At 43.2% G+C, this 27,399-nt stretch overlaps 3 protein-coding genes across 9 annotated transcripts in view; 1 reads left to right on the forward strand and 2 right to left on the reverse strand.

Annotated features, from left to right (window-relative positions):
- Nucleotides 1-16,107, reverse strand: part of LOC139552298 (golgin subfamily A member 2-like) — a 36,971-nt gene extending 20,864 nt beyond the window's left edge. Inside the window, exons 1-14 of one of the 7 annotated variants that reach the window (XM_071363891.1) lie at nucleotides 14,856-16,107; nucleotides 10,820-10,928; nucleotides 10,366-10,495; nucleotides 10,199-10,288; nucleotides 9,344-9,438; nucleotides 8,999-9,142; nucleotides 8,549-8,617; nucleotides 5,541-6,075; nucleotides 4,295-4,426; nucleotides 3,145-3,213; nucleotides 2,401-2,556; nucleotides 957-1,000; nucleotides 603-666; nucleotides 275-337 (exon numbers count right to left, since the gene is read on the reverse strand). In XM_071363891.1, coding sequence (XP_071219992.1) covers nucleotides 275-337; nucleotides 603-666; nucleotides 957-1,000; nucleotides 2,401-2,556; nucleotides 3,145-3,213; nucleotides 4,295-4,426; nucleotides 5,541-5,588 — 576 coding nt within the window. In that variant the 5' untranslated portion in view covers nucleotides 5,589-6,075; nucleotides 8,549-8,617; nucleotides 8,999-9,142; ... (3 more) ...; nucleotides 10,820-10,928; nucleotides 14,856-16,107. Of the gene's footprint in view, nucleotides 1-274; nucleotides 338-602; nucleotides 667-956; nucleotides 1,001-2,400; nucleotides 2,557-3,144; nucleotides 3,214-4,294; nucleotides 4,427-5,540; nucleotides 6,076-8,548; nucleotides 9,143-9,343; nucleotides 9,439-10,198; nucleotides 10,304-10,365; nucleotides 10,496-10,819; nucleotides 10,929-13,015; nucleotides 14,804-14,855 lie in introns of those variants that run through there. The other 6 variants (XM_071363895.1, XM_071363892.1, XM_071363893.1 and 3 more) reach the window with 6 other exon arrangements.
- A 153-nt stretch (nucleotides 16,108-16,260) lies between these two features.
- On the forward strand, nucleotides 16,261-20,322 carry LOC139552301 (endoplasmic reticulum chaperone BiP). Its single transcript, XM_071363908.1, has 8 exons — nucleotides 16,261-16,405; nucleotides 17,088-17,242; nucleotides 17,384-17,615; nucleotides 17,769-18,019; nucleotides 18,147-18,537; nucleotides 18,661-18,898; nucleotides 19,101-19,268; nucleotides 19,377-20,322. The coding sequence occupies exons 2-8, from the start codon at nucleotides 17,127-17,129 to the stop codon at nucleotides 19,955-19,957; spliced, it is 1,977 nt and encodes a 658-aa protein (XP_071220009.1). The 5' UTR covers nucleotides 16,261-16,405; nucleotides 17,088-17,126; the 3' UTR covers nucleotides 19,958-20,322.
- Nucleotides 20,233-27,082, reverse strand: rabepk (Rab9 effector protein with kelch motifs). The gene is made up of 8 exons (XM_071363910.1): nucleotides 26,866-27,082; nucleotides 26,411-26,467; nucleotides 26,162-26,316; nucleotides 25,822-25,977; nucleotides 25,427-25,588; nucleotides 25,069-25,218; nucleotides 23,476-23,625; nucleotides 20,233-21,318 (listed from the first exon to the last, which is right to left on the reverse strand). Exons 2-8 carry the CDS (start codon nucleotides 26,461-26,463, stop codon nucleotides 21,089-21,091), a joined length of 1,056 nt encoding a protein of 351 aa, XP_071220011.1. The 5' UTR covers nucleotides 26,464-26,467; nucleotides 26,866-27,082; the 3' UTR covers nucleotides 20,233-21,088.
- Nucleotides 27,083-27,399: the final 317 nt, after the last annotated feature.

Below are 27,399 nucleotides of genomic sequence, written 5' to 3' on the forward strand. Positions count from 1 at the left end.
AGTGGTCATGTGAGCTGTGTGGCCGAGGCCAGTCACATACCTGCACAGAGAACAAGAATGGAGGGATTGTGAGAGAGGAGAGGGGCCTGTGTGGATTGAGAGTGGACAGAGGACAGAATACCTCTACATAACCTGGGGCCACAAGGGCACCTTCGGGGAGAGTGGGACTGGGTCTGTCTGATCAGAACAAATGGATAGCATTTTATAGTGCTTTTCCCAGTGTACCGTGTCCATGACGAGGGGGCAACGTGTGGTGTTGTGATGTGTCACTTACCTCCAGGTCTTTTTCATTGGCTGGCGAGGGAGCACTGTCTCCATTTATATAGGTGGTGGATGACTAGAATAGGTCGGGAAAGAAACAAAACAGTACAAGTCAAACCACAATAAAGCAAGCTTCTCAAAGCCAATGAGAGTATCACAAATAACACTCTTGATTATGCAACGCACTAAACTGGGAGCAAGCAAATATCCAAAGCAAGTAAGAGAGTGTATCCTCATTGAGACTGGGGTGAGCTGCTTGCACTTATCCAATGTGCACATCTCAGGGGTCGCCTGGATCTTAAAAGCCAAATTTCTCCTTTTTGTGGCCATAAAGTACATACCCCAGAGAGAAGACCGTTGAGCTGCTGTGAGAGCTGCCGCAGGCTCTCTGTGGACGACAGGGGTCTGTTGACACACACACACCAACAAAAAACTCAACATTAGCCCAGTGTTATTTGGTAATGAACACACCAGTCTTATTGGGTATTCGGGCATTCAATATGTGATAAATTGCACTGCCAGCCATCATAACTGTGCTTCTAATTCTGTGTGTGTGTGTGATCAACAGTTGCAGGTGAGGGGGGCAGGGCAGTGAAGGGTAGAGAAGGGGCAGTGAGGACCAGGGGGCAGACTCATTCTGAAGAGGGATTGAGAGGTGTGTGTGTGGGTGTACATTGGATGACGAGGCGACCAACCTATTCTCATCCGCATGGTTTTCATTACCGTCATGGGGGCAGTTCTGCGGCAGAGAGAAGAAGAGAAAGAAAGAGGAAATAGCTGTGAGTGAAACTGAGGGAGGTGAATACGTTAAACGTAAGCTAAGCCTATCCGAGAGAGAGAGAGACACACCGAGAGAGAGAGAGATACCGACCGAGAGGGAGAGAGATGGACACACCGAGAGAGACCGAGCGAGAGAGAAAGACCGAGAGACACACCGAGAGAGAGAACCGAGAGAGAGACACACCGAGAGAGAGAGAAACACACCGAGAGACACACACACACCGAGAGAGAGAGAGATACACACACACCGAGAGAGACCCGAGAGAGAGAGACACAGAGAGAAACACACCGAGAGAGAGACACACAGAGAGAGAGACACACCGAGAGAGAGAGAGAGAGAGAGAGAGAGAGACACACACACACCAAGAGAGACCCGAGAGAGAGACACACACACCGAGAGAGACCCGAGAGAGAGAGACACAGAGAGAGACCCCAGAGAGAGAGACACACCGAGAGAGAGAGAGACACACCGAGAGAAAGAGAGAGACACCGAGAGAAAGAGAGAGACACACCGAGAGAAAGAGAGAGACACCGAGAGAAAGAGAGAGAGACACACCGAGAGAAAGAGAAACACACCGAGAGAAAGAGAAACACACCGAGAGAGAGAAACACACCGAGAGAGAGAGAGACACACACCGAGAGAGAGACACACCGAGAGAGAGAGAGAGACACACCGAGAGAGAGAGAGAGACACACCGAGAGAGAGAGAGACACACCGAGAGAGAGAAACACACACCGAGAGAGAGAGAGAGACACACCGAGAGAGAGAGAGACACACCGAGAGAGAGAGAGAGAGAGAGAGAGAGAGAGAGAGAGAGAGAGAGAGAGAGAGAGAGAGAGAGAGAGAGAGAGAGAGAGAGAGAGAGAGAGAGAGAGAGAGAGAGAGAGAGAGAGAGAGAGAGAGAGAGAGAGAGAGAGAGAGAGAGAGAGAGAGAGAGAGAGAGAGAGAGAGACACAGAGAGAGAGAGAGAGAGAGAGAGAGACACCGAGAGAGAGAGAGAGAGAGAGAGAGAGAGAGAGAGAGAGAGAGAGACCCACAGAGAGAGAGAGAGACCCAACGAGAGAGAGAGAGACCCGGAGAGAGAGAGAGACCCAGAGAGAGAGAGAGAGAGACCCAGAGAGAGAGATCCAGAGAGAGAGATCCAGAGAGAGAGATCCAGAGAGAGAGATCCAGAGAGAGAGATCCAGAGAGAGAGATCCAGAGAGAGAGATCCAGAGAGAGAGATCCAGAGAGAGAGATCCAGAGAGAGAGATCCAGAGAGAGAGATCCAGAGAGAGAGATCCAGAGAGAGAGATCCAGAGAGAGACACTGAGACCGAGAGAGACCGAGAGAGAGAGAAGACTGACGGAGGGACACACCTGCTGCAGGTCAGTGTTGTGGGATTGGCTTGCACACTCAGGGTTAGTAGCAGAGCTAGCAGGGTTAGACACAGGAGAGCCGCGGCCGGTCTCTCCGTTTGGGTCCTCCAGTAGCTGGGTAACTGGGGACCCCCTCACCTCCCCATGGACGTGGGTCTGAGTCAGCAACACACACAGCCATTACTTTTCAGTGCTCATCCAGAGAGTGCGTGGTTACAGCAATTTGGAAACATACACAGCACACATACACATCATATCCTAGAACACAAGGTAGTGTCAGAGACCACAATCACAACACATGGACGGACAATCACACATGAACACATCTTGTTTTCACTGATGGCGACATGCCAGTATGGTAAATAAAGTAAACATCAGGTCCAGAAGTTATAAACCTCACGCCCAGATGGACTGACCCAGCATTTAGCTAGGCTTAATACTGGTAGAATGTTAGTAAGTCAACAATGGCTAAATAAATACCAAGCACTTCTCTCACTGTAGCAAAATTACTTATGAGCAACCAGTGACCATAAGGAATAGCATGCGGGAGAGAAGAGGAGCAAAAACAGAAGGGGTGGGATAGAGAAACAGTAGGGAGGGAGTGGGACAGATACAAGAGAGCTCAAGAGAGAGTGAAGTAGAAGGAAAGAGACAGGTGTAAAATAACAAAAGGGAAAAAGATAGCAGGGAAGAACGATAGCCCAAGAGAGAGGGGGAGAGAAGGAAGGAAGGAGAGAGGCTCACCTGGCTTTTGCCATAGGCAGGCAGAGTTAATCCATTGGTCTGACTAAGACATTTCAGAATACTCTGAATCTACGGCAGAGGAGAGGGGGAGTGGAAGGGTGAAAGAGAGAGGGACAGTGAATGAGCAAGTGAGGGAGGGAGAAAGAAACAGCAAGAGGTGACGTAAAAAGGGAGACTAGCACCTATAGAACCCTATCTACCGCTAAGCCCCTGTTGTTGTACGTGATGAGGTGTAATCAATATGGTGGAAGTTCAACCTCGCTAGCCTACCAGAGGGTGGCGCTACTACCACAAAGCTAATAGCTACTTTTCCTTTCGGATTTCCAAGAAGTGCTTTGGATTAAGGCTAGGGGTCCATTTGGAATTGGGCATTCATTGAAAGATAAAGAGACTTTAAAGCCCAGAACCTGGTTCATCACTGCCAGACAATGTTAGTGACCGATTCATCACAATCATATCTGTCTCTGGGAGGTACAGAAAAGATTTGACTCTGTGACAATGTTTCTCCAAGCAAATTACTGTCATTATGACTGTCTGGATGGGAGCACAGGCTAAGTCTATACTGATGGCAGAGAAACTGTTTTCCCCAAGGGAAGCCTAAGGCAGTAGCTAAGGAGGAATGCAAAAAAAGATCCAGGAACTTCAGAATTATTACAGCAACCATCTACTGCCACTGACTCACCACTTTTACTATGAAACAATTGCCAACCTGATTGCTAACAATTAAACACACAACATAATATTGATTCTTAATCAAACAGAAGGGTGTGTGTGTTAAGATGCAATGTCCTGACGGGAATACAAATTGCCAAGAGCATGATAGTCTGTTCTCACCTGACGAAGACATATCCTTTCATCGCTGGAGCATAGCTGCGTTTCACATACAATAATCTGACATACGACAAACACTGACAGTAAACTTGCAAAAGGACACACTCACACATCCAGTAAAAGTCGGAAGCTGCACTGGAACGTTCAATGTGATTACAGAGAAGTATCATTAAACTGCATTCTTGCAACGTTTCATTTTGTTATTGAAATGCAAATATCGGCACGTGAAATATTGCAAGGAAGCAGTGTGCAGAAAGAGTACTCAAAGTCATAACACACACGCAGACAGAGACAGCCAGCATACAGTTGGGTGACTTACATTGTCTGGAGAGTGTCGGTCAGCTGAGGGTGTGTCTGGCTGGCTCCCTCCCTTTACCTTCCTCGTCTTCTTGGCCCCTGGTCCTCCTTCTCCTCCACTGGCAGGAGAACTCTTCTGCTGAAACTCCTTCAGCTGGCCGGCATAAGAGAGGAGGAGGAGCGGGCAATGAGAGCACTCAACTGTCTGGAACTCACACCTTTGCTAGGCTAACTATATCAGCAGACATTCATTATAAATCGCAGAGGAAGTACAGGGAGCCTTGGTGTGGCTGAAAATGGTGCGACTGTTCAGAACTATCCCATACGATTCGACTAGAGATCTACAGTATGTACAGTTGGTATCATTGGTGTGGGTGACAATGGAACGACTATTTAGAAAGATCCAATACAGTCCAACAAGATCTTATAGCATAACCAATTGCTGCAACAGCTGATGGTTGAGGAAGGTAATTGTTTAAAAAAAAAAAGTGTAATGAAAGAACCTTCATGCACAAGTGTATTTGTTTTTAAACATGTAACGTTAATGGTAGAGCATGTGCTTTATTTGATTAACTAAGTAGCTAGCTATCTAGCTAGGTCTTTCTAGGTACACACAGCAGGTAGCTCACAAGACAAGGAAGGGGGCGTCTGCTGTCAAAACAACCAGTCACTCTTCAGTGACACATCACCGTTTCCTGTCAAACATGACTCAATAATAATCTAGGCAGCATTCATCGTAAGTTAGTTAATTAAGTTTAAAATAGTCAATAAGCAAGCCTATTTATCAGACACCCCGTTCTATATTATATTGAGTTAGCCAGTCGCTTCGGCACAAGATGATAACGTGCTACATGTCAGTTCATTGGTATCTAGATAGCTAAATCGCTATGGCTAACGTTAGCCAAACATCAGCACGGTAGCTAGATATCGCTAACTACCTTGCCACTTGGGTTGATCAAATCACAGGTTTATACCTAGCCGAGCAGCATTATTAGCAAACTTGAAGTCACTGCCCTGTATAAATCGTCCACATAATCGTTCTAGCTAAGATTAGAGGCCCAAGCGAATCCTCGGTATTTCGTGCGCACTGACAGCCACACAGGGGGACGCGAGTTCGGATGGGCGACTGCAGAGAGGTCGGGGGACGTGGAATGTCAACATCACACGGGTTCGTGAAAACCTGAAACTACAGACAACTTGAACCCATTACAGAGTAATGGATGAAATACTTGTTATATTCCCTGTGTTGTGGGAATTAATTTGTTTACCTTTTTCTTGGCTGCGGCGAGTTTGATTTGCCTGCTCTGGTCGGCCATCCTTATCGTCCGGTCGACGAACCGCACCACGTCATCAATTTGAGATCAGTCGGTGATGCAAGAAACTATCTTCCCGCTAGAGGCGCAAAATCTCCCTTCTGACCGTGGCAAATTCGTGTCAGGCGTGTTTTTTCAAATAGGCCAGCTAACTCGATGTCTGAATTTAGAATTTGTTGTATCATATCAAGGTGATTATTATCAGAATGAACAACATTTAAGACAACACCGGCTAATCATGCATTTTATTACAAAAACAAACAATAATATAACTATGGAGTTAGCTTGTCATCAAAGGTGTCAGAGGTCTGCGGCAGAACTGTCTGACACCAACTCAGTTAGTCCGTGTTCTGAGAGAAGTACTTCAGATTTGGTGTCAATCTCCTGATGCAGTCTGGAATATTCCTTGCCAAATATCTCAAAGGATGACAGTTTGGACTCCACATACTTCTTCTCTAACTGGGCGGTCTTCAGCTCTGTTTCTAGTTTCCTTCAATGAAAACACAAGGACTGATTGAGAGGGGAGAGGCAGGTGTAACTATCTGGCAAAGCTAAAGGACAGAAGTATGGGACTTTCTGAAAACACATTTGATTAATTCAATTGAGAACTAATAGCATGCATTTGCTTATCAGTTCTGATTTGGCCCATATTTCCACTTAATCTGTTCTAGCATGGCCATCCAATGACTCCTGGAAAAGGCATAGCCTGAAGACCCAACATTGAATTGCATAGAATTCTATGTCAGGGCAGAAATTAGTGTTTGGATCAGGATAGTTCTCACGACCTCTACAAGACAGAATGATGAATAAAATTATATTTACTGGTGGTCTGTGTGGTCGGTCCTATTGCTGGTATGAATGGGGAAACAAAATATCCAGTATGGTGGGGTTATCAACCCCACCTTCAGTATGTTGGTCTGTATACATAGCCATTGGAAGTAGGAATGCTGAAGCACCCCCTGAAAAATCAGAATATAAAATAAAAAGTAAAAAAATAATATATATATAAAAAAAGTTTTTCACAAAAGTAGTGCACTGGGCCTTTACTAGTATTAGCAGACCAATATATATGTCTGTAGTGTGGGCAAAACTTTTTTCAGCATCTCCACTTTGTCAAAAAAGGTAGTTGTATAATTAAGAACAGTATCTTGCAGGATTCAATAGTTGGAATTGTAAGAGTTGTTGCCCTGTCCCTTCGTCTGCGATTGTCATTCTAATGGAATCCAGAAAGAACAAAACCCTGTCCTCAAACATTTACATCAAATTGTGCAAAGTTATGGGCAAAGACAAAACATCCACATCAAATTAAATATGTTTCTTGATCAAATAACATGGAAAACCACTTTGTGCAGTATTAATTTTCCATCCTTACAAACCACTTAATGTAAAATGTACATTACTGTATGGTACAGAAGCTGGTCATCTAGGTTTGTACCTGTAGTCTCCATCACCATGAAGAAAAACAATACACAATACAGTAATTGAGTACATTGTGACAGTAAGTGGTTTATGGTGATGTGGCTCAGTTGGTAGAGCATGGTGCTTGCAATGTTCAAAAATGCACCCCGAATACAACAGGTAGACCTTACAGTGAAATGCTTACTTACAAGCCCTTAAAACTTCTTGAAGTATTGTTGGTTAAGAAAAAAGTGTTAAATAAAAAAATTGAAAATAAAAGTAACAAATAATTAAACAGCAGCAGTAAAATAACAATAACGAGGCTCTATACAAGGGGTACCGGTACAGAGTCAATGTGCAGGGCACCGGTTAGTCGAGGTAATTGAGGTAATATGTACATGTAGGTAGAGTTAAAGTGCCTATGCATAGATAATAAATAGAGAGTAGCAGCAGCGTAAAAGAGGGGTCTGGGTAGCCCTTTGATTAGCTGTTCAGGAGTCTTATGGCTTAGGGGTAGAGGCTGTTAAGAAACCTTTGGGACCTAGACTTGCCGCTTACCATGCGGTAGCAGAGAGAACAGTCCATGAGAAGGGTGGCTGGAGTCTTTGAAATGTTTCAATGTTAGGGATGTGGGTTCGATTCACATGGCGGACCAGTACGAAAATGTATGCACTCGCAATGTAAGTTTCTCTGGATAAGAGCGTCTACTAAAATGGAAAAAGATCGAATAGACCATTTCAGTTTTCATATAGAAATAAGTTGCATTTGCAAAGTATTTAAAGAAACTGGAAAACATATATAAAGCAAGTATTTTTATTATCAAATTAACTTTTGTACAGATATTTATCAGACTCAAGTTACAAATGCTGGAAAACACTCAAATACATTTAGTTAAAACAGTTTTACAAAAGTAGTGCACTGGGCCTTTACTAGTCCTGTATTAGCGGATCGATACAGACTTCTTCAGTGGGGGCAATTCATTTTTTTCTGCATCCACCCCCTTGGCATAAAATATTTAATAAATCACTGCACCCCCAAACTACTTTCCACGGCCATGTCTGTATATAGTTTGTATTTCCGGTTTTTATTTTCATTCCTGTTACAATTTGCACGTGACAAAGACTTGCACAATATTGGCGAGCCTAAACAAATGGCAAACCCTAACAGTTGATTGCCAGGAAATGTGCTTCGGTCATCAAGTGCAATGCGTCAACTATTGGCACTGCAAAAAGTCTGGTAAACAACGCTTTCTTGTGGATACCCTATCTCTACCTACCGCCAAAAGGACCGACAGCATGTACAACCAGTAAAGTAAGTGTAAATATAATTGTATTTAATATTCTGCCTTGTAAAGACTATTGAGTCTTTTTTACAGCGACTTCTTTCAGACTGATATTCATGTAGTAACCATGGTAACAGTCTGATGTTTAGGCAAGGAAAGGCATAGTAGATGAACAAAGCTGTCAAAAAGAACAACATGAGTGGGAATGATGTGTAGGTGTTGAGAGCTCCCAGAGTGGTTGATATGATAATGACATTGAGTTGCTGGGCAGCATTTGACTCACCTTGTTATTCTATAGGCTGATATTGTGTCTGCTGTGTAGGTGTTCAGCTGAATTTCCAACATCTCTGCTCTGTTGTGAAGAGACATATTTAAGAAATGTAAAAGAGACACGAAAACTGAACATTGCTGATGGACATGCATGAAATACCAATTTCTCACACTCATTAACAGTGAACTGCATCTGAAGGAGCCCAGTGTAGAGTAGATGTAAACAGGAGGGGCTAATCACACCTGATCTTCTGCATGATGATCTCACATTTGGCCTCAAAGTACTCAAACTCTTTCCTGTCAAGTTATTTCTGGGCATTTAGCCTGTGGTCAAGGATAAGTGACTGGAGAATCTGAATGCATCCTAACAGCTCCTGGAGAAAACACGTTGATCGTGAGTGAAGGTCGCAACCCGTGAGACAAACCTAAGAATACATCAAACCAAGTGTTGAGAGTCTCTTACAGAGAGGTAGCAGGGAGTCTGCTTTTGCAGCAGGGCGGCACTCACGGCTCTGCCCCTTCAGGCTCTCTGCTCTTTTCCTTTCGCTTTCCAGAAGGCCAGACAAGTGAGACAGCTTCATGTTCTTCAGCCTTTCACTCTCATCCTCTGTCCAAGAAAGAAGAGGAGTGGTATGTTTCACCATTCACACACATGCAGGTGAGCGGCTATACCATAAAGCCAGATACTGCCACATTTGCTAAAGACCATTGGTGTCCATTACATAGGAAGACACACACATACTGTCAAATGTAAAATCGTATTTATGCTACATATCTACGTTTTGGTAAAAGTCTGGTGTCTCTTTACCCCATTCAGTCTGATAGTAGGACAGGAGGCTGAAACACGTCTTCCAGAGATGCTTTTCTAATTCTCTGGGCAGTTTGTTTCATTTTCCACATATCCTGTTTAGAGAAACAAGAACAAGTCCAAGAAATAAAACATGTTTATTCAGTGATCTCTAGGGGTTACCAGAGCTCTAGAAGAGCAGTGTGTGTGTGATACTGTACATAAATAGGAAAAGCACTCGCACATCTAAGACAACAGGCTTGTCACTGCATTGTAGAGGAAGAGTTTGTAGCGTTTCACTGTATTTTTACACCTGTTGCAACCTGGGCAAGCGATAAACTTTGATTTGATTACTTGTTACCGGTGCGTGGGAATTATTTGAAAATTGCTTGAATTTTTACATTTTTTTTTAAACACACGTTGCACCTGCCAGTATAACTTGTGTTAATGGATCTTAAAGGAGAATTTTTTATTTTTTACAACCAAATCACAATTTTTATGTAAATAGCATGTTATACAAGGGTCCAGACACCTTTTGTGATTTATATAACATTGCGGATAAAGTTCAGAATGACACAATTTCATGTGTACAACATCTAAAGACCTGTTTCACTGTACTGAGAGCTTTGCTGTTTCTAAAATGACGTATCTGGGTGTTTTTGGAGCCTTAGTTATTTTTTTCCCCGGACCCCCCTTACTACACAACGAGGATGAGAAAAGGATTAGCTGTTTGGGGTAAGTTTCTCAAAAACATGTCAAATCACACAAAAGGTGTCCACACCCTTCTATAACATACCATTTTAATCTAAAATTTCGATTTGGTTATAAAAAGAACTCATCCTTTAAGTATCAGCCTCACGGACAAAGTGTACCTACCTCCTCTTGTGGCATCAGCTACAGCACCTGTTGGACACTCAGTCCTAGGACAGGAGGTTGGTCCTGGCTGGTGGTGTCACTAGGGTCCAGCTAGAATAGAGCAGACTAGAGTTATGTATAGTAGAGTCCATTCAGCAATGAGCAATGAGTACTGTTCTGTATTGTACCGTGTCGTCCTCTGGAGGCACAGTAGAGTGATGCTTTCTGACACAGTGCTCCTGGATCATCTCCTGCAGTATCCTGTACAGGCTCTCTGAACACAGCCCATTAAGCCTCTGTCTGCAGGTCCCTCTCAGCCTGGATTAAAACAACATAATCTCAGTCATTTAAAGCGATTCACACAACACGCACCCACACACAGAGTAGTCCAAGTCCATAACACGGTCTTAAATAGCAACAACAACTCTAGTAGTGTAATAACACAACAACAATGTCATTGCTTAAAGTAGAACCACAATTGTATTATTATGAGAGGGACAAATTAATACTCTTGGATGCACCAGAATCTTTAAATGCGAGCCTGAGACATGTACTTTATAGTAATCGGTTAATTCTTACAATCATGCTTGAGATAGCAACGTTTTGAGCACTCGAAGATGATAAGTTGTTTGTGTGTAATACCTTCTCCAGCTCTCTCTTCAGTGTAACAGTAAGGCTGGGGCGGTCCACATGCTGTGACAGCGTTATCGAGCTTGCAGAATAGAGGATTCTCGGTCAGGTCTTCTGTCAGCTGACACAGTGAGAATGAGGCGAGAACATGAAAGACAAGTTGTTACTGGTTACAGGTAAAAACATTCATAATGATAGCAGTTTGGACACACCTACTCATTCAAGGATTTTTCTTTATCTTTACTATTTTCTACATTGTAGAATAATAGTGAAGACATCAAAACTATGAAATAACACATATGGAATCATGTAGTAACCCCCAAAAATGTTAAACAAACCAAAATATATTTTATATTTGATATTCTTCAAAGTAGCCATCCTTTCCTTGATGACAGCTTTGCACACTCTTGGCATTTTCTCAGCCAGCTTCATGAAGTAGTCACCTGGAATGCATTTCAATTAACAAGTATGCCTTATTAAAAAGTTAATTTCTGAAATTTCTTTCCTTCTTACTGCGTTTGAGCCAATCAGTTGTGTTGTGACAAGGTAGGGGTGGTATACAGAAGATAGCTCATTCTCTCAACCAGCTTCACCTGGAATGCTTTTCCAACAGTCTTGAAGGAGTTTCCACATATGCTGAGCACTTGTTGGCTGCTTTTTCTTCATTCTTTAGTCCAACCCATCCCAAGCCATCTCAATTGGGCTGAGTGATTGTGGAGGCCTGGTCATCTGATGCAGCACTCCATCACTCTCCTTCTTGGTCAAATAGCCCTTATACAGCCTGGAGGTGTGTTGGGTCATTGTCCTGTTGAAAAACAAATGATAGTCCCACTAAGCCCTAACCAGATGGGATGGTGTATCGCTGCAGAATGATGTGGTAGCCATGCTGTTTAAGTGTGCCTTGAATTCTAAATAAATCACTGACAGTGTCATCAGCAAAGCATCCCCACACCATTTGTATACCACCCCTACCTTGTCACAACACAACTGATTGGCTCAAACGCATTAAGAAGGAAATAAATTCCACAAATTAACAAGGCACACCTGTTAATTGAAATGCATTCCAGGTGACTAACTCATGAAGCTGGTTGAGAGAATGTCAAGAGTGTGCAAAGCTGTCATCTATAAGTCTTTGCTAGGTAAAGCCCAGCCTTATCTCAGCTCACTGGTCACCATAGCATCACCCACCCGTAGCACGCGCTCCAGCAGGTATATATCACTTGTCATCTCCAAAACCAATTCCTACTTTTGCTGCCTTTCCTTCCAGTTCTCTGCTGCCAATGACTGGAACGAATTGCAAAAATCACTGAAGCTGGAGGGTCATATCTCCCTCACTAACTTTAAGCACCAGCTGTCAGAGCAGCTCACAGATCACTGCACCTGTACATAGCCCATCTGTAAATAGCCCATCCAACTCCCTCATCCCCATACTGTTATTTATTTTTGCTCCTTTGCACCCCAGTATCTCTACTTGCACATTCATCTTCTGCACATCTATCACTCCAGTGTTTAATTACTAAATTGTAATTATTTCACCACTATGGCCTATGTATTGCCTTACCTCCCCTATCTTACCTCATTTGCACACACTGTATATAGACTTTTTTTCTCTATTGTGTTATTGTTTATTCCATGTGCAACTCTGTGTTGTTGTTTGTGTCGCACTGCTTTGCTTTATCCTGGCCAGGTCGTGGTTGTAAATGAGAACTTGTTCTCAATTAGCCTACCTGGTTAAATAAAGGTGAAATACATATATATATTTGTTTAAGCTGTCAAGGCAAAGGATGGCCACTTTGAAGAATCTGAAATATAAAATATATTTTGATTTGTTTAATACCTTTTTGGTGTGCTATTTTCCACATGAGTTATTTCATAGTTTTGATGTCTTGACTATTATTCTACAATGTAGAAAATAGCACAAATATAGAAAAACCCTTGAATGAGCTTGTGTGTCCAAACTTTTGACTGCTACTGTATGGTTTGAGGTATAATACGATACTAGAGGTGGACCGATTAATCGGAATGGTCGATTAATGAGGGCCGATTTCAAGTTTTCATAACAATCGGAAATTGGCATTTTGGACACCGATTTGGCTGATTTTTATAAAGGACACCTTTATTTAACTAGGCAAGTCAGTTAAGAACACATTCTTATTTTCAATGAAGGCCTAGGAACGGTGGGTTAACTGCAGAACGACAGATTTTTACCTTGTCAGCTTGGGGATTCGTTTTTGCAACCTTCCGGTTACTAGTCCAACGCTCTAACCACCTGCCTTACATTGCACTCCACGAGGAGCCTGCATGGCAGGCTGACTACCTGTTACGTGAGGGCAGCAAGAAGCCAAGGTAAGTTGCTAGCTAGCATTAAACTTATCTTATAAAAAACAATCAATCTTAACATAATCACTAGTTAACTACACATGGTTGATATTACTAGTTTATCTAGCGTGTCCTGCGTTGCATATAATCGATGCAGTGCCTGTTAAATTCTCATCGAATCACAGCCTACTTCGCCAAACGGGTGATGATTTAGCACTGTTGTTGCACCAAACCAAACCATAAACATCAATGCCTTTCTTTAAAATCAAAACACAAGTATATATTTTTAAACCTGCATATTTAGTTAATATTGCCTGCTAACATGAATTTCTTATAATTAGGGAAATTGTCTCACTTCTCTTGCGTTCCGTGCAAGCAGTCAGGGTATATGCAGCAGTTTGGGCCGCCTGGCTCGTTGCGAACTGTGTGAAGTCCATTTATTCCTAACAAAGACCGTAATTAATTTGCCAGAATTGTACATAATTATGACATAACATTGAAGGTTGTACAATGTAACAGCAATATTTAGACTTAGGGATGCCACCCGTTAGATAAAATACAGAACGGTTCCGTATTTCACTGAAAGAATAAACGTTTTGTTTTCTAAATGATAGTTTCCGGATTCGACCATATCAATGACCAAAGGCTCGTATTTCTGTGTGTTATTATGTTATAATTAAGTCTATGATTTGATGTTTGATAGAGCAGTCTGACTGTGCGATGGTAGGCAGCAGCAAGCTCGTAAGCATTCATTCAAACAGCACTTTCGTGCGTTTGCCAGCAGCTCTTCGCAATGCTTCAAGCATTGAGCTGTTTATGACTTCAAGCCTATCAACTCCCGAGATTAGGCTGGTGTAACCGATGTGAAATGGCTAGCTAGTTAGCGGGGTGCGCGCTAATAGCGTTTCAATCGGTGACGTCACTCGCTCTGAGACTTGGAGTAGTTGTTCCCCTTGCTCTGCAAGGGCCGCGGCTTTTGTGGAGCGATGGGTAACGATGCTTCGAGGGTGGCTGTTGTCGATGTGTTCCTGGTACGAGCCCAGGTAGGGGCGAGGAGAGGGACGGAAGCTATACTGTTACACTGGCAATACTAAAGTGCCAATAGTCAAAGGTATATGAAATACAAATGGTATAGAGAGAAATAGTCCTATAATTCCTATAATAACTACAACCTAAAACTTCTTACCTGGGAATATTGAAGACTCATGTTAAAAGGAACCACCAGCTTTCATATGTTCTCATGTTCTGAGCAAGGAACTTAAACGTTAGCTTTTTTACATGGCACATATTGCACTTTTACATTCTTCTCCAACACTTTGTTTTTGCATTATTTAAACCAAATTGAACATGTTTCATTATTTATTTGAGGCTAAATTGATTTTATTGATGTATTATATTAAGGAAAAAGAAAAGTGTTCATTCAGTATTGTTGTACTTTTCAATATTACAAATACATTTTTTTTTTTTTTAATCGGCCGATTAATCGGTATCGGCTTTTTGGGGTCCTCCAATAATCGGTATGGGCGTTGAAAAATCATAATGGTCAACCTCTATACGATACCCCCAGGATTTAATACTACAAGACTTCTCAAACATTTTCTTAACAAACAGTTTAGATAGAACGTCTAGAAAGAGGGCAATATACACTGTTGTGTAATATGTTAGCTAATGTAGTTACTAACAATGACATTGACATCAGAAATAGGCTGACACTTTATTTTCAGAATACCTTGTTGATGCAAGTTGTATCCTTTTCCCAGTGATCGAACCCTCGCAGAATCACCACGAGTGAACATCAGTTGACCAAAGCCCCTACTCACTTGACATACAAAGGCGCTCGTGGATGAACGTAGCGCTACCACACTCATAAAAAAAGGATATGATACAGGTCTACCGTTATCAAAAGTACACAAAACTAGCCTAGAAATCCTTGGTGAGCTGGCTAGCTGTGCCGTCGTATGTTGATAAAGATAACGTAAACTGTATGTCACGTGATAAACTGTTTCGTTGCAATTTAACAGAAGATAGGCAACTACTGTTAAACAGATTGTAACGGTTGTATACACAAGTTGTGAGCACAACAAATGGACAATACCAGGGTCGTCGTTAGTTACCACAGCCACAAAGTCATAAACCTAGCCTATTTCTACAATTTATCTTCTTAAAATGTGATTTTAAACCTAGCTCTATTCTTAACTCTAAATTTACCACACTACCTTATGCCTAACCTTAAATATATAGATACAAAAAAAAAAATGTTTCATTCATTTTTACGATTTGGCCAATTCTGAGTTTGTGGCTGTGCTATCTAGTGGAAATCCGCTATCGGCGATTGCCCCGCCTCTGCAAATCAGTCAGCTGATTGGTTAATGCAGTAGAATAGAAAGACAAATCTTTTAAAACAGGGTCCGTGCTAACTGGGATCCTTGGGACGTCACAACCATACATCCTAACCCCTACCCTTACCGAACGTTGAGAAAAGAATTGGCCCAAGGCAAAACCTATTCCGACCCCTTATTTACACTATTCTAGTTTAACGGGTATAGGAGGGGGGGCTGGTATGCCCATAAAATGTTTTGGTCTCATATGAGATTCTATACAGGGAATAAATTAAATCTACTTTCACCCCTGCCTGACCCTAACATCCCAAGGATTCCAGATAGCACAGACCCTTATGTACAATTTACCTGATGTAACAACTAACTTTGATTACCTTTTTTTTTTTTACACACAGATCATTTGGCTTTTGCCTACCATCATCATGTTATACAATTCACTATATGGCACTGGATTTAGTTCACTACTTCCCTTGCACAAGTATTAGGCTTGGGTTTACTGTAATTTAGTACAATTTAGATTACAGTGGTCCTGAGATTGGAAAATGACCCCCAAATGACTGTCAATTCAATGCACCAACTACATTTCTATGTATGACACCGGCATTTCACGTATTTGGGACTTGACACATTGACACCTAACCTATCAGCGTCGTACAGTAAAGCATGAATCATGACGTTCACTTGACCAAACGTGTGCAAATCAGCAGCGGCCAGCATGTCTGGTGCTGCCAATGAACGCGTTCCAACGAACTGCTGTCTGGCCAATGGGAAGCCTCCACGATGGGGAAGAAGTGACGGCTTATATACGGAGAGCACCGTTCATTAAACATCATTTTACAGACTCACAATCGTAGGCGTTTTTGAAGAACACAGGCTGTGAAGCAAATAACTTCCATTGAGATAAACCCCAAAGGAAGACTCCAAAGAATTATTTACAAAGGTATGTGAATTAAACGCAAGTTGCTCAAAATAAAGATTCCATTTTACATAAATGCCAGAGGGGGGGGGGGCAGTTTCCTGTTTAACTGAAGTTAGTTAGCTGACCAGCAGGTTATCCATAAATTAAATGTTTAACTAATTTATATCTAAACATGGAGATTGTTTAAAAACAGTTTAGCTACCCTTTTAAATTGTGTCTTTCGTCAGCTAGCTAACGTTAGCTATCATGCTTGAAAAAGGTCAGCCAGTTTGGTAGCTAAGTTACCTCGCTAGAGTACACGCCTTTTGAAACCGGTGTCTCAAATTGGTCAAGCAGCATCAGCAGCTAACTAACCACTAGCTCTAGTTTAAATCCCTATAATATGGAGATGTTAGCTAGCCAACCACTAGATATTCGTTTTTTTTTAATTTTTATAACTTCGACAAAAGTTTTAATTACCAAATGTAATGTTGGCTTCATTTGGGCACATTATTACCGGTAATCTTGTGCTCATCATATTATTATTTTTATTATTATTGTTAGCATGTGGGCTACCCTCGGAGTCTACACACACCAGTATGCACCGTCATGTCTTCATCAGAGGGCCAAATTAACTCGTTCCGTTAGATGTACAAGGATGAAAGGCCTACACCGTGAACTAAGCAACAACATTTATAGTGTCTTGACTTTCTCTTTTTGACAGAGTACTTCAAAGAGTTGAGTGAATAGACACAGAATAGAGATGAGGCTTTTGTGCGTGGTTCTACTGGTCGCCAGCAGTGTGTTTGCCGATGATGACGACAAGCGGGAAAGTGTGGGAACCGTGGTTGGCATCGACTTGGGGACCACCTATTCCTGGTAAGCATTTTGTAATGAATAGAAAATGTAATCTTAGGTCTCATACTCCCAATCATTTGGCTAAAGGACTCTAGCGTATCATGTCAAGTGATGTAGTTGATACTTTCCATGGTTCTCATCTATATGCTTCTCCTTTTCCAGTGTTGGTGTGTTCAAGAATGGCCGTGTTGAGATCATTGCCAACGACCAGGGAAATCGCATCACTCCATCCTATGTGGCCTTCACCGCAGAGGGGGAGCGTTTAATCGGTGACGCCGCCAAGAACCAGCTCACCTCCAACCCTGAGAACACAGTTTTTGATGCCAAGAGACTGATTGGCCGAGCCTGGACTGATTCTGCTGTGCAGCATGACATCAAGTACTTCCCCTTCAAGGTGAGCCCTAACAAACACACTCCCTGCCCTAATCGCCTGAAGCACTCACTATGCAAATAATATACTACTTATTCAGCATATAACTATGCTGAAGTAGCTCTGAAATTGTTTTTAGAGGAGAAATGCTTAATGGTGGCTACTTAAATCTTCTAGGTTATCGAGAAGAAGAGCAAGCCCCATATTCAGGTGGACATCGGTGGAGGTCAGCTGAAGACCTTCGCTCCAGAGGAGATCTCTGCCATGGTTCTCACCAAAATGAAGGAAACCGCCGAGGCTTACCTGGGAAAGAAAGTGACACACGCTGTGGTCACTGTCCCCGCCTACTTCAATGATGCCCAGCGGCAGGCCACCAAGGATGCTGGAGTCATTGCCGGCCTGAATGTTATGAGGATCATCAACGAGCCGTAAGTGTGTTTGTCTTCACAATGCAGAAACTGAATTAACATTAGAATGACTGGCCCAATATTTATTTCAATCACTGAAAATATCTGCCAATACCATGCTGGTTACATCTGTTTCCCTCTATTCCAGAACTGCAGCTGCCATCGCCTACGGCCTGGACAAGAAGGACGGTGAGAAGAACATCCTGGTGTTCGACCTGGGTGGCGGCACCTTTGATGTTTCCCTCCTGACCATCGACAACGGCGTGTTTGAGGTAGTCGCCACCAACGGCGACACTCACTTGGGAGGAGAGGACTTTGACCAGCGTGTCATGGAGCACTTCATCAAGCTGTACAAGAAGAAGAACGGTAAGGACGTGCGCAAGGACAACCGTGCGGTGCAGAAGCTGCGTCGTGAGGTGGAGAAGGCCAAGAGAGGCCTGTCTGCCCAGCACCAGGCTCGCATTGAGATTGAGTCCTTCTTCGACGGAGAGGACTTCTCAGAAACCTTGACCCGTGCCAAGTTTGAGGAGCTCAACATGGTAAGTTGGTTCAAATGACCATACAACAGTGACACTGCTGGCCCATTGATCTTGGAACATTCAAATTGAAAACACATTCATGGAACCTCTTTTAATTTGCCATTTGTATTACTTGTCTATCAGGACCTGTTCCGTTCCACCATGAAGCCCGTGCAGAAGGTGATGGAGGACTCTGACTTGAAGAAGACCGACATTGACGAGATTGTCTTGGTGGGTGGCTCTACCCGTATCCCCAAGGTCCAGCAGCTGGTGAAGGAGTTCTTCAACGGCAAGGAGCCCTCTAGGGGCATCAACCCCGATGAGGCTGTGGCCTATGGAGCTGCCGTGCAGGCTGGAGTGCTGTCTGGAGAGGAGGACACAGGTGGGTCTTGGTCCATGTGCTTACGCCATGCACTATGCTAAGTTAAGGCTATACCCTGAGGTATCTTCATTATTTATACATAAGGAAATGTAGGCTAGATGCTTAGATTTTAAATCTAACAATGGATACCTACAGGTCATAACACATCAGTGCTGTCCTATTATGTATATCACAACTAATGGTTTCCTGTCTTGTCCATCAGGTGACTTGGTTCTTCTGGATGTGTGCCCCCTGACCCTGGGTATTGAGACTGTGGGAGGAGTCATGACCAAGCTGATCCCCAGAAACACTGTGGTGCCAACCAAGAAGTCCCAGATCTTCTCCACCGCCTCTGACAACCAGCCCACTGTCACCATCAAAGTTTACGAGGGTAAGCTCCTTTGATTAATCGCTGCCTCATATTGCTACATCCATAAATGGTGTTTTCCACTGTAAAAAATGACATCTGTTTAAAATTCTGCTTCTCGCCTTCATCCAGGTGAGCGTCCCCTGACCAAAGACAACCACCTGCTGGGAACCTTCGACCTGACTGGCATTCCCCCTGCACCTCGTGGTGTGCCCCAGATCGAGGTCACCTTCGAGATTGACGTCAACGGCATCCTGCGCGTCACAGCCGAGGACAAGGGAACAGGCAACAAGAACAAGATCACCATCACCAATGACCAGAACCGCCTGACTCCCGAGGACATTGAGCGCATGGTCAACGATGCTGAGCGCTTCGCCGACGAGGACAAGAAGTTGAAGGAGCGCATTGATGCCCGCAACGAGCTTGAAAGCTACGCCTACTCGCTCAAGAACCAGATCGGCGACAAGGAGAAGCTGGGTGGCAAGCTGTCAGCCGAGGACAAGGAAACCATAGAGAAAGCAGTAGAGGAGAAGATTGAGTGGATGGAGTCTCACCAAGACGCTGAGCTGGAGGACTTCCAGGCAAAGAAAAAGGAGCTGGAAGAGGTGGTGCAGCCGATCGTCAGCAAGCTTTACGGAAGTGCAGGTGGACCCCCGCCTGAGGGAGGAGAAGAAGAGGGAGAGGCAGATCAGGGCGACAAGGATGAGTTGTAAGGCTGTCGAGTGGCACAGATGTACATATTGGACTTAAAATGGTGAGAAAAGGGGCTGCAAAAACGCAACCATGAATCTGCTGGAAAGACTTGTGAAATATTGTTTCAACGTGAGGGACGTTCTCTTCGCTGAGTGGCGGAGGTATACTAGTCGGCCTGTTTGAGGCTCGCTGCTGCTGTTCTCAGGCAGTTTGAAAAGGAGTTCTCTAGGGGGAGGGTTTAGTGGGGTGGGTGCTAGACTGGGGTTTCTGGGTTAAAGGGTAACATGTTCACAAGCAATGTTAACAAGTTATTTATTGAATCTGGTCATTGTAGAAATTACTTTCTACTGTAAAGACATTGAAATAAATGTTTGATACAAATGTCTTTGATTTGTCTCTGATATTATTCTGCAAATTTACATGTCTGATGGGTAATCATATGTTAAGAATGAGACACCACAACGGACGATGGCTGTGTGCAGCGGGTAGACGTCCTATTGCCTCTGACCACAGAACATCGACTGTCATTTTCTGTTAATTTCCAAACTATTCCATGTTTAAAATTCATATGTAACTGCGTTGAGTTATGATTTGGGGGTCTGCACCATAATACCATCTGTGACAGCATGGGCAGTGCCATTGAGGCTATCTCCATTTTGAAGTAGTCAATTTTCTGGATTTGCTTTTTCTCCCTCCCGATACACCGATTGGAGGGATCAGCTAATGAAGTTTAACATCCCACACAAATGTTAAGCGCTCTCTGGCAGGGCTCTCCAACCCTTTTCCTGGAGAGATACCTTCCTGTAGATTTTCACTCCCCACAGTTAACTAACCTGGTGCAGCTTATCAGGACTGCAGCTCTCCAGGAACAGGGTTGGAGAGCCCTGCGCTATAGCCTGTGCGCATCTGCCATGCAACACCATTTTGCAGAGATACTTGTAGTTCCGTATGTATGTGGGGTGTAAATTAGGCTCTACTGGCACTGAACCAACATCTGATCCATGATCATATGTCATTGGATGGATGGGCAGCTTATGACACTGGTTGGATTTGTTTGAAAAAGGTAGTGCTAAAATTAACTGCAGCAATATTATTGACAAATAGTTCAACATACAGGCACATGGTATTTCCCAGAGCAGTAGCTATCAAGGTCATGTTAGGACAGTTACAACACAGTCACTGTGTATGACCCCCTGAGTGTCCATCCCTCCAAACACAAATGCCAGCTGTACGGTCCCTGACGCTGAGGAGCTCTGGGCCTGGTCTCTCTCTCCACTGGTGCTCTCAGGCCTTACTCTCCAGGGTAAGACACACATGGAGTGGTCCAGTCTGTTGGGTGGCATGTTCCCTTCAAACTTCAACAGGGTCCAGCGCCTTTTGTCTGCACAGGATGAGAAGAGTAAAACAAAATACTCAAGGTGCATTAGTATCCCAAAACAGTATGGCTGTCAGTAAATATTCTCTCCAGGATAGACACAACAGTGACTTTGTGTGGCAATTATTACATCTGAAAGTAGAGAAACGACGCAATATACAGGGTGGGGGAGAGAGCGACGTACTGCAAAAGTAGAAATCATGTGACCAAACTGAAGAAGAAACTACACTATGAAACGAAGATAATTGAAAGAATTATAATAAAAAGCTTTGGAGCACATTCAATGAAATGTTGGTAAAAAAGGAAAACTCAGATCCATCATTCATCACAACACCGACTGATATTGCCAACTACTTAATTTTTTTAATTTGCAAGATTATGCATGACATGCCAGCAACAACTGCTGACACTACACATCCAAGTATATCTGACCACATTATGAAAGACAACTGTAATTTTGAATTCTGTAAAGTGAGTGTGGAAGAGGTGAAAAAATTGTCTATCAACAATGACAAGCCACCGGGGTCTGAGAACTTGGATGGAAAATTGCGGCCGGCATTGCCACATCTTCAATTTAAGCCTACTAGAAAGTGTGTGCCCTCAGGTCTGGAGGTAGGCAAAAGTAATTCCAATACCTTGGAATAATAATGCCCCCTTCAGTGGCTCAAATAGCCGACCAATCAGCCTGTTACCAACCCTTGTGTTTGTGTTTGACCAGATACAATGCAATTTTACAGTAAACAAATTCAACAACCACAGCACTTACACGAGAGAAATTGATGATAAAAAGATTGTGGGGGCTGTTGTGTTAGACCTCAGTGAGGCTTTTGACATTATAAATCATATTCTGCTGCTGGAAAAACGTATGTGTCATGGCTTTACAACCCCTGCTATATTGTGGATAAAGAGTTACCTGTCTAACAGAACACAGAGGGTGTTCTTTAATGGAAGCCTCCAACATAATCCAGGTAGAATCAGGAATTCCCCAGGGCAGCTGTCTAGGCCCCTTACTTTTTTCAATCTTTACTAATGACATGCCATTGGCCTTGAGCAAAGCCAGTGTCTCTATGTATCCGGATGACTCAACACTATACACGTCAGCTACTACAGCGACTGAAATGACTGCAACACTTAAAGAGCTGCAGTTCATTTCAGAATGGGTGGCAAGGAATAAGTTAATCCTAAATATTTCAAAAACTAAAAGCATTGTATTTGGGGCAAATCATTCACTAAGCCTTAAACCTTAACTAAATCTTGTACTAAACAATGTGGAAATTGAGCAAGTTAAGGTGACTAAACTGCTTGAAGTAACCCTGGATTGTAAACTGTCATGGTCAAAACATATTAAAACAGTAACTAAGATTGGGAGAAGTCTGTCCATAATAAAGCGCTGCTCTGCCTTAACAGCACTATCAACAAGGCAGGTCCTACAGGCCATAGTTTTGTCGCACCTGGACTACTGTTCAGTCGTGTGGTCAGGTGCCACAAAGAGGGACTTAGGAAATTGCCATTGGCTCAAAACAGTGCAGCACGGCTGGCACTTGGATGTACAGAGAGCAAATATTACTAATATGCATGTCAATCTCTCTTGGCTCAAAGTGGAGGAGAGACTGACTTCATCACTACTTGTCCAGAACAGACTGTGGGAGGCGCACAGTACTACATAGAGGCTTGACTACATGGAACTCTATTCCACATCAGGTAACAGATGCAAGTAGTAGAATCAGATTGAAAAAACAGATAAAACTACACCTTATGGAACAGCGGGGACTGTGAAGCAACATAAACATAGAGGCAGCACATGCACACACACAGACATGATAACATACGCACTAAACACACATGTACACATGGATCTTCTACACCTGCATTGCTTGTTGTTTGGGGTTTTAGGCTGGGTTTCTGTACAGCACTTTGAGATATCAGCTGATGTACGAAGGGCTATATAAATACATTTGATTTTGTGTTGTATATATGTGGTAGTGGAGTAGGGGCCTGAAGGGCACGCACTTAGTGTGTTGTGAAATCTGTTATGAATGTATTGTAATGTTTTTAAAATGGTATAACGGCCTTCATTTTGCCAGACCTTGGCAGCAACTAATGGGGATCCAGAATAAATACCACATTCAATAAACATTCCAAAGTAGATATTTTTGGCCTCACCACACTGAAATCTGTACATTGCATTGCTGGCCCCTTCTGGGGTCATCCCTCCAAAGATGTAGATGTTCTTTCCGAGGGCCACAGCTGAGTGGGCAGCCACCCCCGGGGGGATGTCTCCTTTGGCTTGGACCTTCTCCCACTTCATACTGCCTAGATAAAGTGTAGCACCCAAATAGTTAACAGGACCAGCCATACCACTTCTCATGCCAACACAGAATGGGAGATTTCACTGGAACTACATTTGAGTCATTTAGCAGACTTCCAATTAGTGCATTCATCTTAAGATAGCTAGGTGAGACAACATCACAATCGTATCAAGTACATTTTCCCTCAACAAACTATTTATCAGCAAAGTCAGTGATAGTAGGAAAACACAAGTGCCTTTTTTTGTAGGGAGAGGTGCGTCCGGAAAGTTATTTAAGATACTCTTCAAAGAGGTAGGGTTTCAGACGTTTTTGGAAAATGGGCAGGGACTCTGCTGTCCTGACTTTAGGGGGAAGCTTGTTCCACCATAGAGCCCCACAGTGGAGGTGTCATAACACCCATAAAACCTAGCGGTCAAACAGGGAAATGGTTCCAATCGTTTTTCTACCATTCATTTTTCCCATAGGGGATTTTAGAAAAACATAAAATAAGGTCTGTTTCTTGTGAAGGCTTACCCTGGTGACAGTTTGCTAACCATGTACATCTCGAGGTGACTTTTATCAATATATTCAGCTCTATTTATTCTGATTCGAAAATGCTAATTAGCATCAAAGTAGACGTCATGCAAAACTACAAATCCCTGCAAGCTCTTGCACGTCATCTCTAGCTGACACCTTTGCTAACAGGTATTGTGTCAATTTAAAACTTGCAGTTTTAAACAGTTCACAGAATGGCCAATTTAAAGAAATGTAGCCAATATATTCATTACTACATTTAGCTAACATTAGATAGTTAATCCAGAGATTCTTATCATTGCCTCGATTCGCCAGTCTCCCCCAGATCATCATGGCATTTGTAATTCTTTACGATAGCCACATTAGCAGTCATTTAGCATTTCATTTTTGCGGGGTAAATACAGGCAAATATGATATAAAAGTCACCTTGCCCTAGAGAGATTAAGAGTTATCAAAACGTCACGCCGGAGTAAGTCTACATGAAACAGCCCTTATTTTAAGTGTTTCTAAAATCACCGATGGGAAAAATGAATGGAGGAAAATTGATTGGAACCATTTCCCTGTTTGACCGCTAGGTTTTATGGATATTATGACACATACTGTGGTACTCTATTGGGGTGCCAGGACAGAGAAGAGCTTCGACTGGGCTAAGCGGGAGCTGCCGGCCCTTTGGGTGGGAGGGCCAAGAGACTAGAGGTGGTGGAACAAAGTGCTCGGGTTGGTATGTAGGGTTTGAGCATAGCCTAAAGGTAAGGAGGGGTAGTTCCCTTTGCTGCTCCTTATGCAAGCACCAGGGTCTTGAAGATGATGCGAGCTTCGACTGGAAGCCATTCCATTCTATTCTATTGTGTCCTTCATTTCAACAAAGGAAACAATATAACACAATTAAAGCAGGATCAAGTTCTTCATGTGTATGACTGACTTGAATACTTACTGGTGTCTAGAGAGTAGATGTCGCTGTGGAACTTCTCTCCTGCCACGCCTCCATGGATATAGATTTTGGGTCCTACCGCTGTCACCACGTGGCCGTGTCTTGCAGGGGGATGTCTGCCCTGTGTGTCTGGCTGAGACCAGGCGCAGGAAACTAAAAACGGAGACAGAGGAAAACACAAAATATCTCCTCCTAACTCTAAATTCAGTTGGTACTTTCTGAAATGTAACTTTAAAGGCTGAATTTGGCCAACAAGCTTGTTGCCTCTAACTACTGAGCTTTTGATCCACATTTGGGCTGGTTCCTCTGTAACTGCTGTGTGAATGTGTTGTATTGGCAGACTGATTCATGCATTTTCAACCTGTGTTGAAGACGTGAAGCTTGGGGTCCGAGACAGGTGTGGCCCCTGAGTCCCCTCCAGAGAAGACAAAGAGTCGGTCCCCGACGCTGGCTGAGTTAGTGTGATACGTCCTGGGACAGGGCGGCGTCCCTTTCACCTCTACACCCTTCCACAACCCACCGTCTGGAAACGTAGCAATACAAAACCTCAGGAGACTAAAAGGTATGGGACATTGCTCAGAGTCAGACATGATATGAAGGAGATTGTTACTCTGCAAACACCGCTACTAGACATTCATTAGCTGTTCTATGATACTACGCTCTAAAATAATCCATGCAACACTTCATTCTGTAGATCTATACCTTCCGACTTAGCTACAACCATATATTAAAATCACACTATACAAATCTCTATACCTGTGAGTTGTAGGTTCTGGACACAGTTGCGGTTGCCACTCTGCTGTGCCCCAGCGAACACCCACAGGCTCTGTGGACAGCTCTCAGGGACAAAGCTGCAATGTTCATACCGTGCCTCCAGACCCTCCCATTCAGGAATGTCCCACTCGTGACTGTCTGATAGGGTGAGAGGGACAAACATGGAACTGTCAGTCAAAGAATATATCAGAACAGATTGATGTTATTGGTAAGATAATGAGTTGACTCATTGATATAAAATAAAACATTGAAATGATATGAAACACAATAAAGAGACAGGTGCCAGGCATAATATTGTGTTGATGTGACATTTTGTCTTTACCCAGGTTTATGACGTGGGATTCTGAAAAGCTGCCATTAGGGTTGGCTCCTCCTATGATCAGGACCTTCCCCTTGCCATCATCCTCAGAAGGGATGTATATACAGGTGTGGCCCACACTAACTCCTGGACCACCTCCTCTGGGTATCATAGCATACCTGGGGACAAAGACAGGAACACCATGTCATGAATACCAGAATTGAAAGTCTAGTATAACTTAATCCTAGTTTGTTGAACTGTACGTTTATTTACCACAGTCCTGCTCGTGGTTTATCCTCTGGATCCAGCACAGGAAGTAATTCCATTTTTCTGTGGGAGGCATCCATTCAGATGATCAGTTACAATGATGATCAGATCAGCTCAGGCATGAACCGGACCATTGTGTCCACTAACATTTTGCGAAATAAAATGCTGCTGCTGTAAAATTAGGCTAGAAGGGATCTCGCTAGGTCATCCTTCCAAATCTCGTCTCGTTACACAAATAGAAGGTGAAACTTATTTGGCTAGGCTGCTGGATGTACCATGCCACACTGGGAAAGTTAAATTAATTGTCTTTAACCTCAATGAGGTTAAGAGACAAGGCTTTTCGATCATATTCATTCAATTTGAAAGGAAGACGGATGACAGTTAATTAGCTAACTGATGTTATAAAGCATGAAATCAGAAGCTAACAGTAACGTAGCTAGGAAGTTCATTCGCTCACTCACCCACGTTCGAAGGCACAGTGTTATCTTTTGCACGTCGTTTAGCTGCTATTTCAATTATATGATGTATAATATAGCGACATTAATCAATATAAAGACATGTTGACGGTTTAGCTGCACAAAAAGTATGTACTAGCTGCTTTCCCAGCTAGCTAGCAACAAAATGTCAGACTCAAGAGTCCATTGTCGTGTCCGCGCGTAAACGACGTAACAGCGCTGTCGTCATGGATATTGCGCAGGTGTAGAGTCTGTGTGCGGTGCCAATGTGTCCACATGAGGTCACTGTTGTTGCAGGACTAAATATCCCAACACGCACATTACCCAAGAGGATGACTGGGAGGACTACCAATAGAGAGACTGGGAAGATCTAAATTGCATAATCCTCACATCTTCCTCAGCGAGGAGTTCTCTGAAGCTATGCGACAGAGGCAAAAATAACTGATCCCTGCCATGACGCCTGCCAGGGAGCTTGGGAACATTGCTTGCATCCGCTATGGCATAATCATTGTCCACCCTCCCACCCAAAAGTCTGGAAGT

Source organism: Salvelinus alpinus, chromosome 24 (genome assembly GCF_045679555.1).
Source record: "Salvelinus alpinus chromosome 24, SLU_Salpinus.1, whole genome shotgun sequence".
NCBI classification, from domain to species: Eukaryota; Metazoa; Chordata; class Actinopteri; order Salmoniformes; family Salmonidae; genus Salvelinus; species Salvelinus alpinus.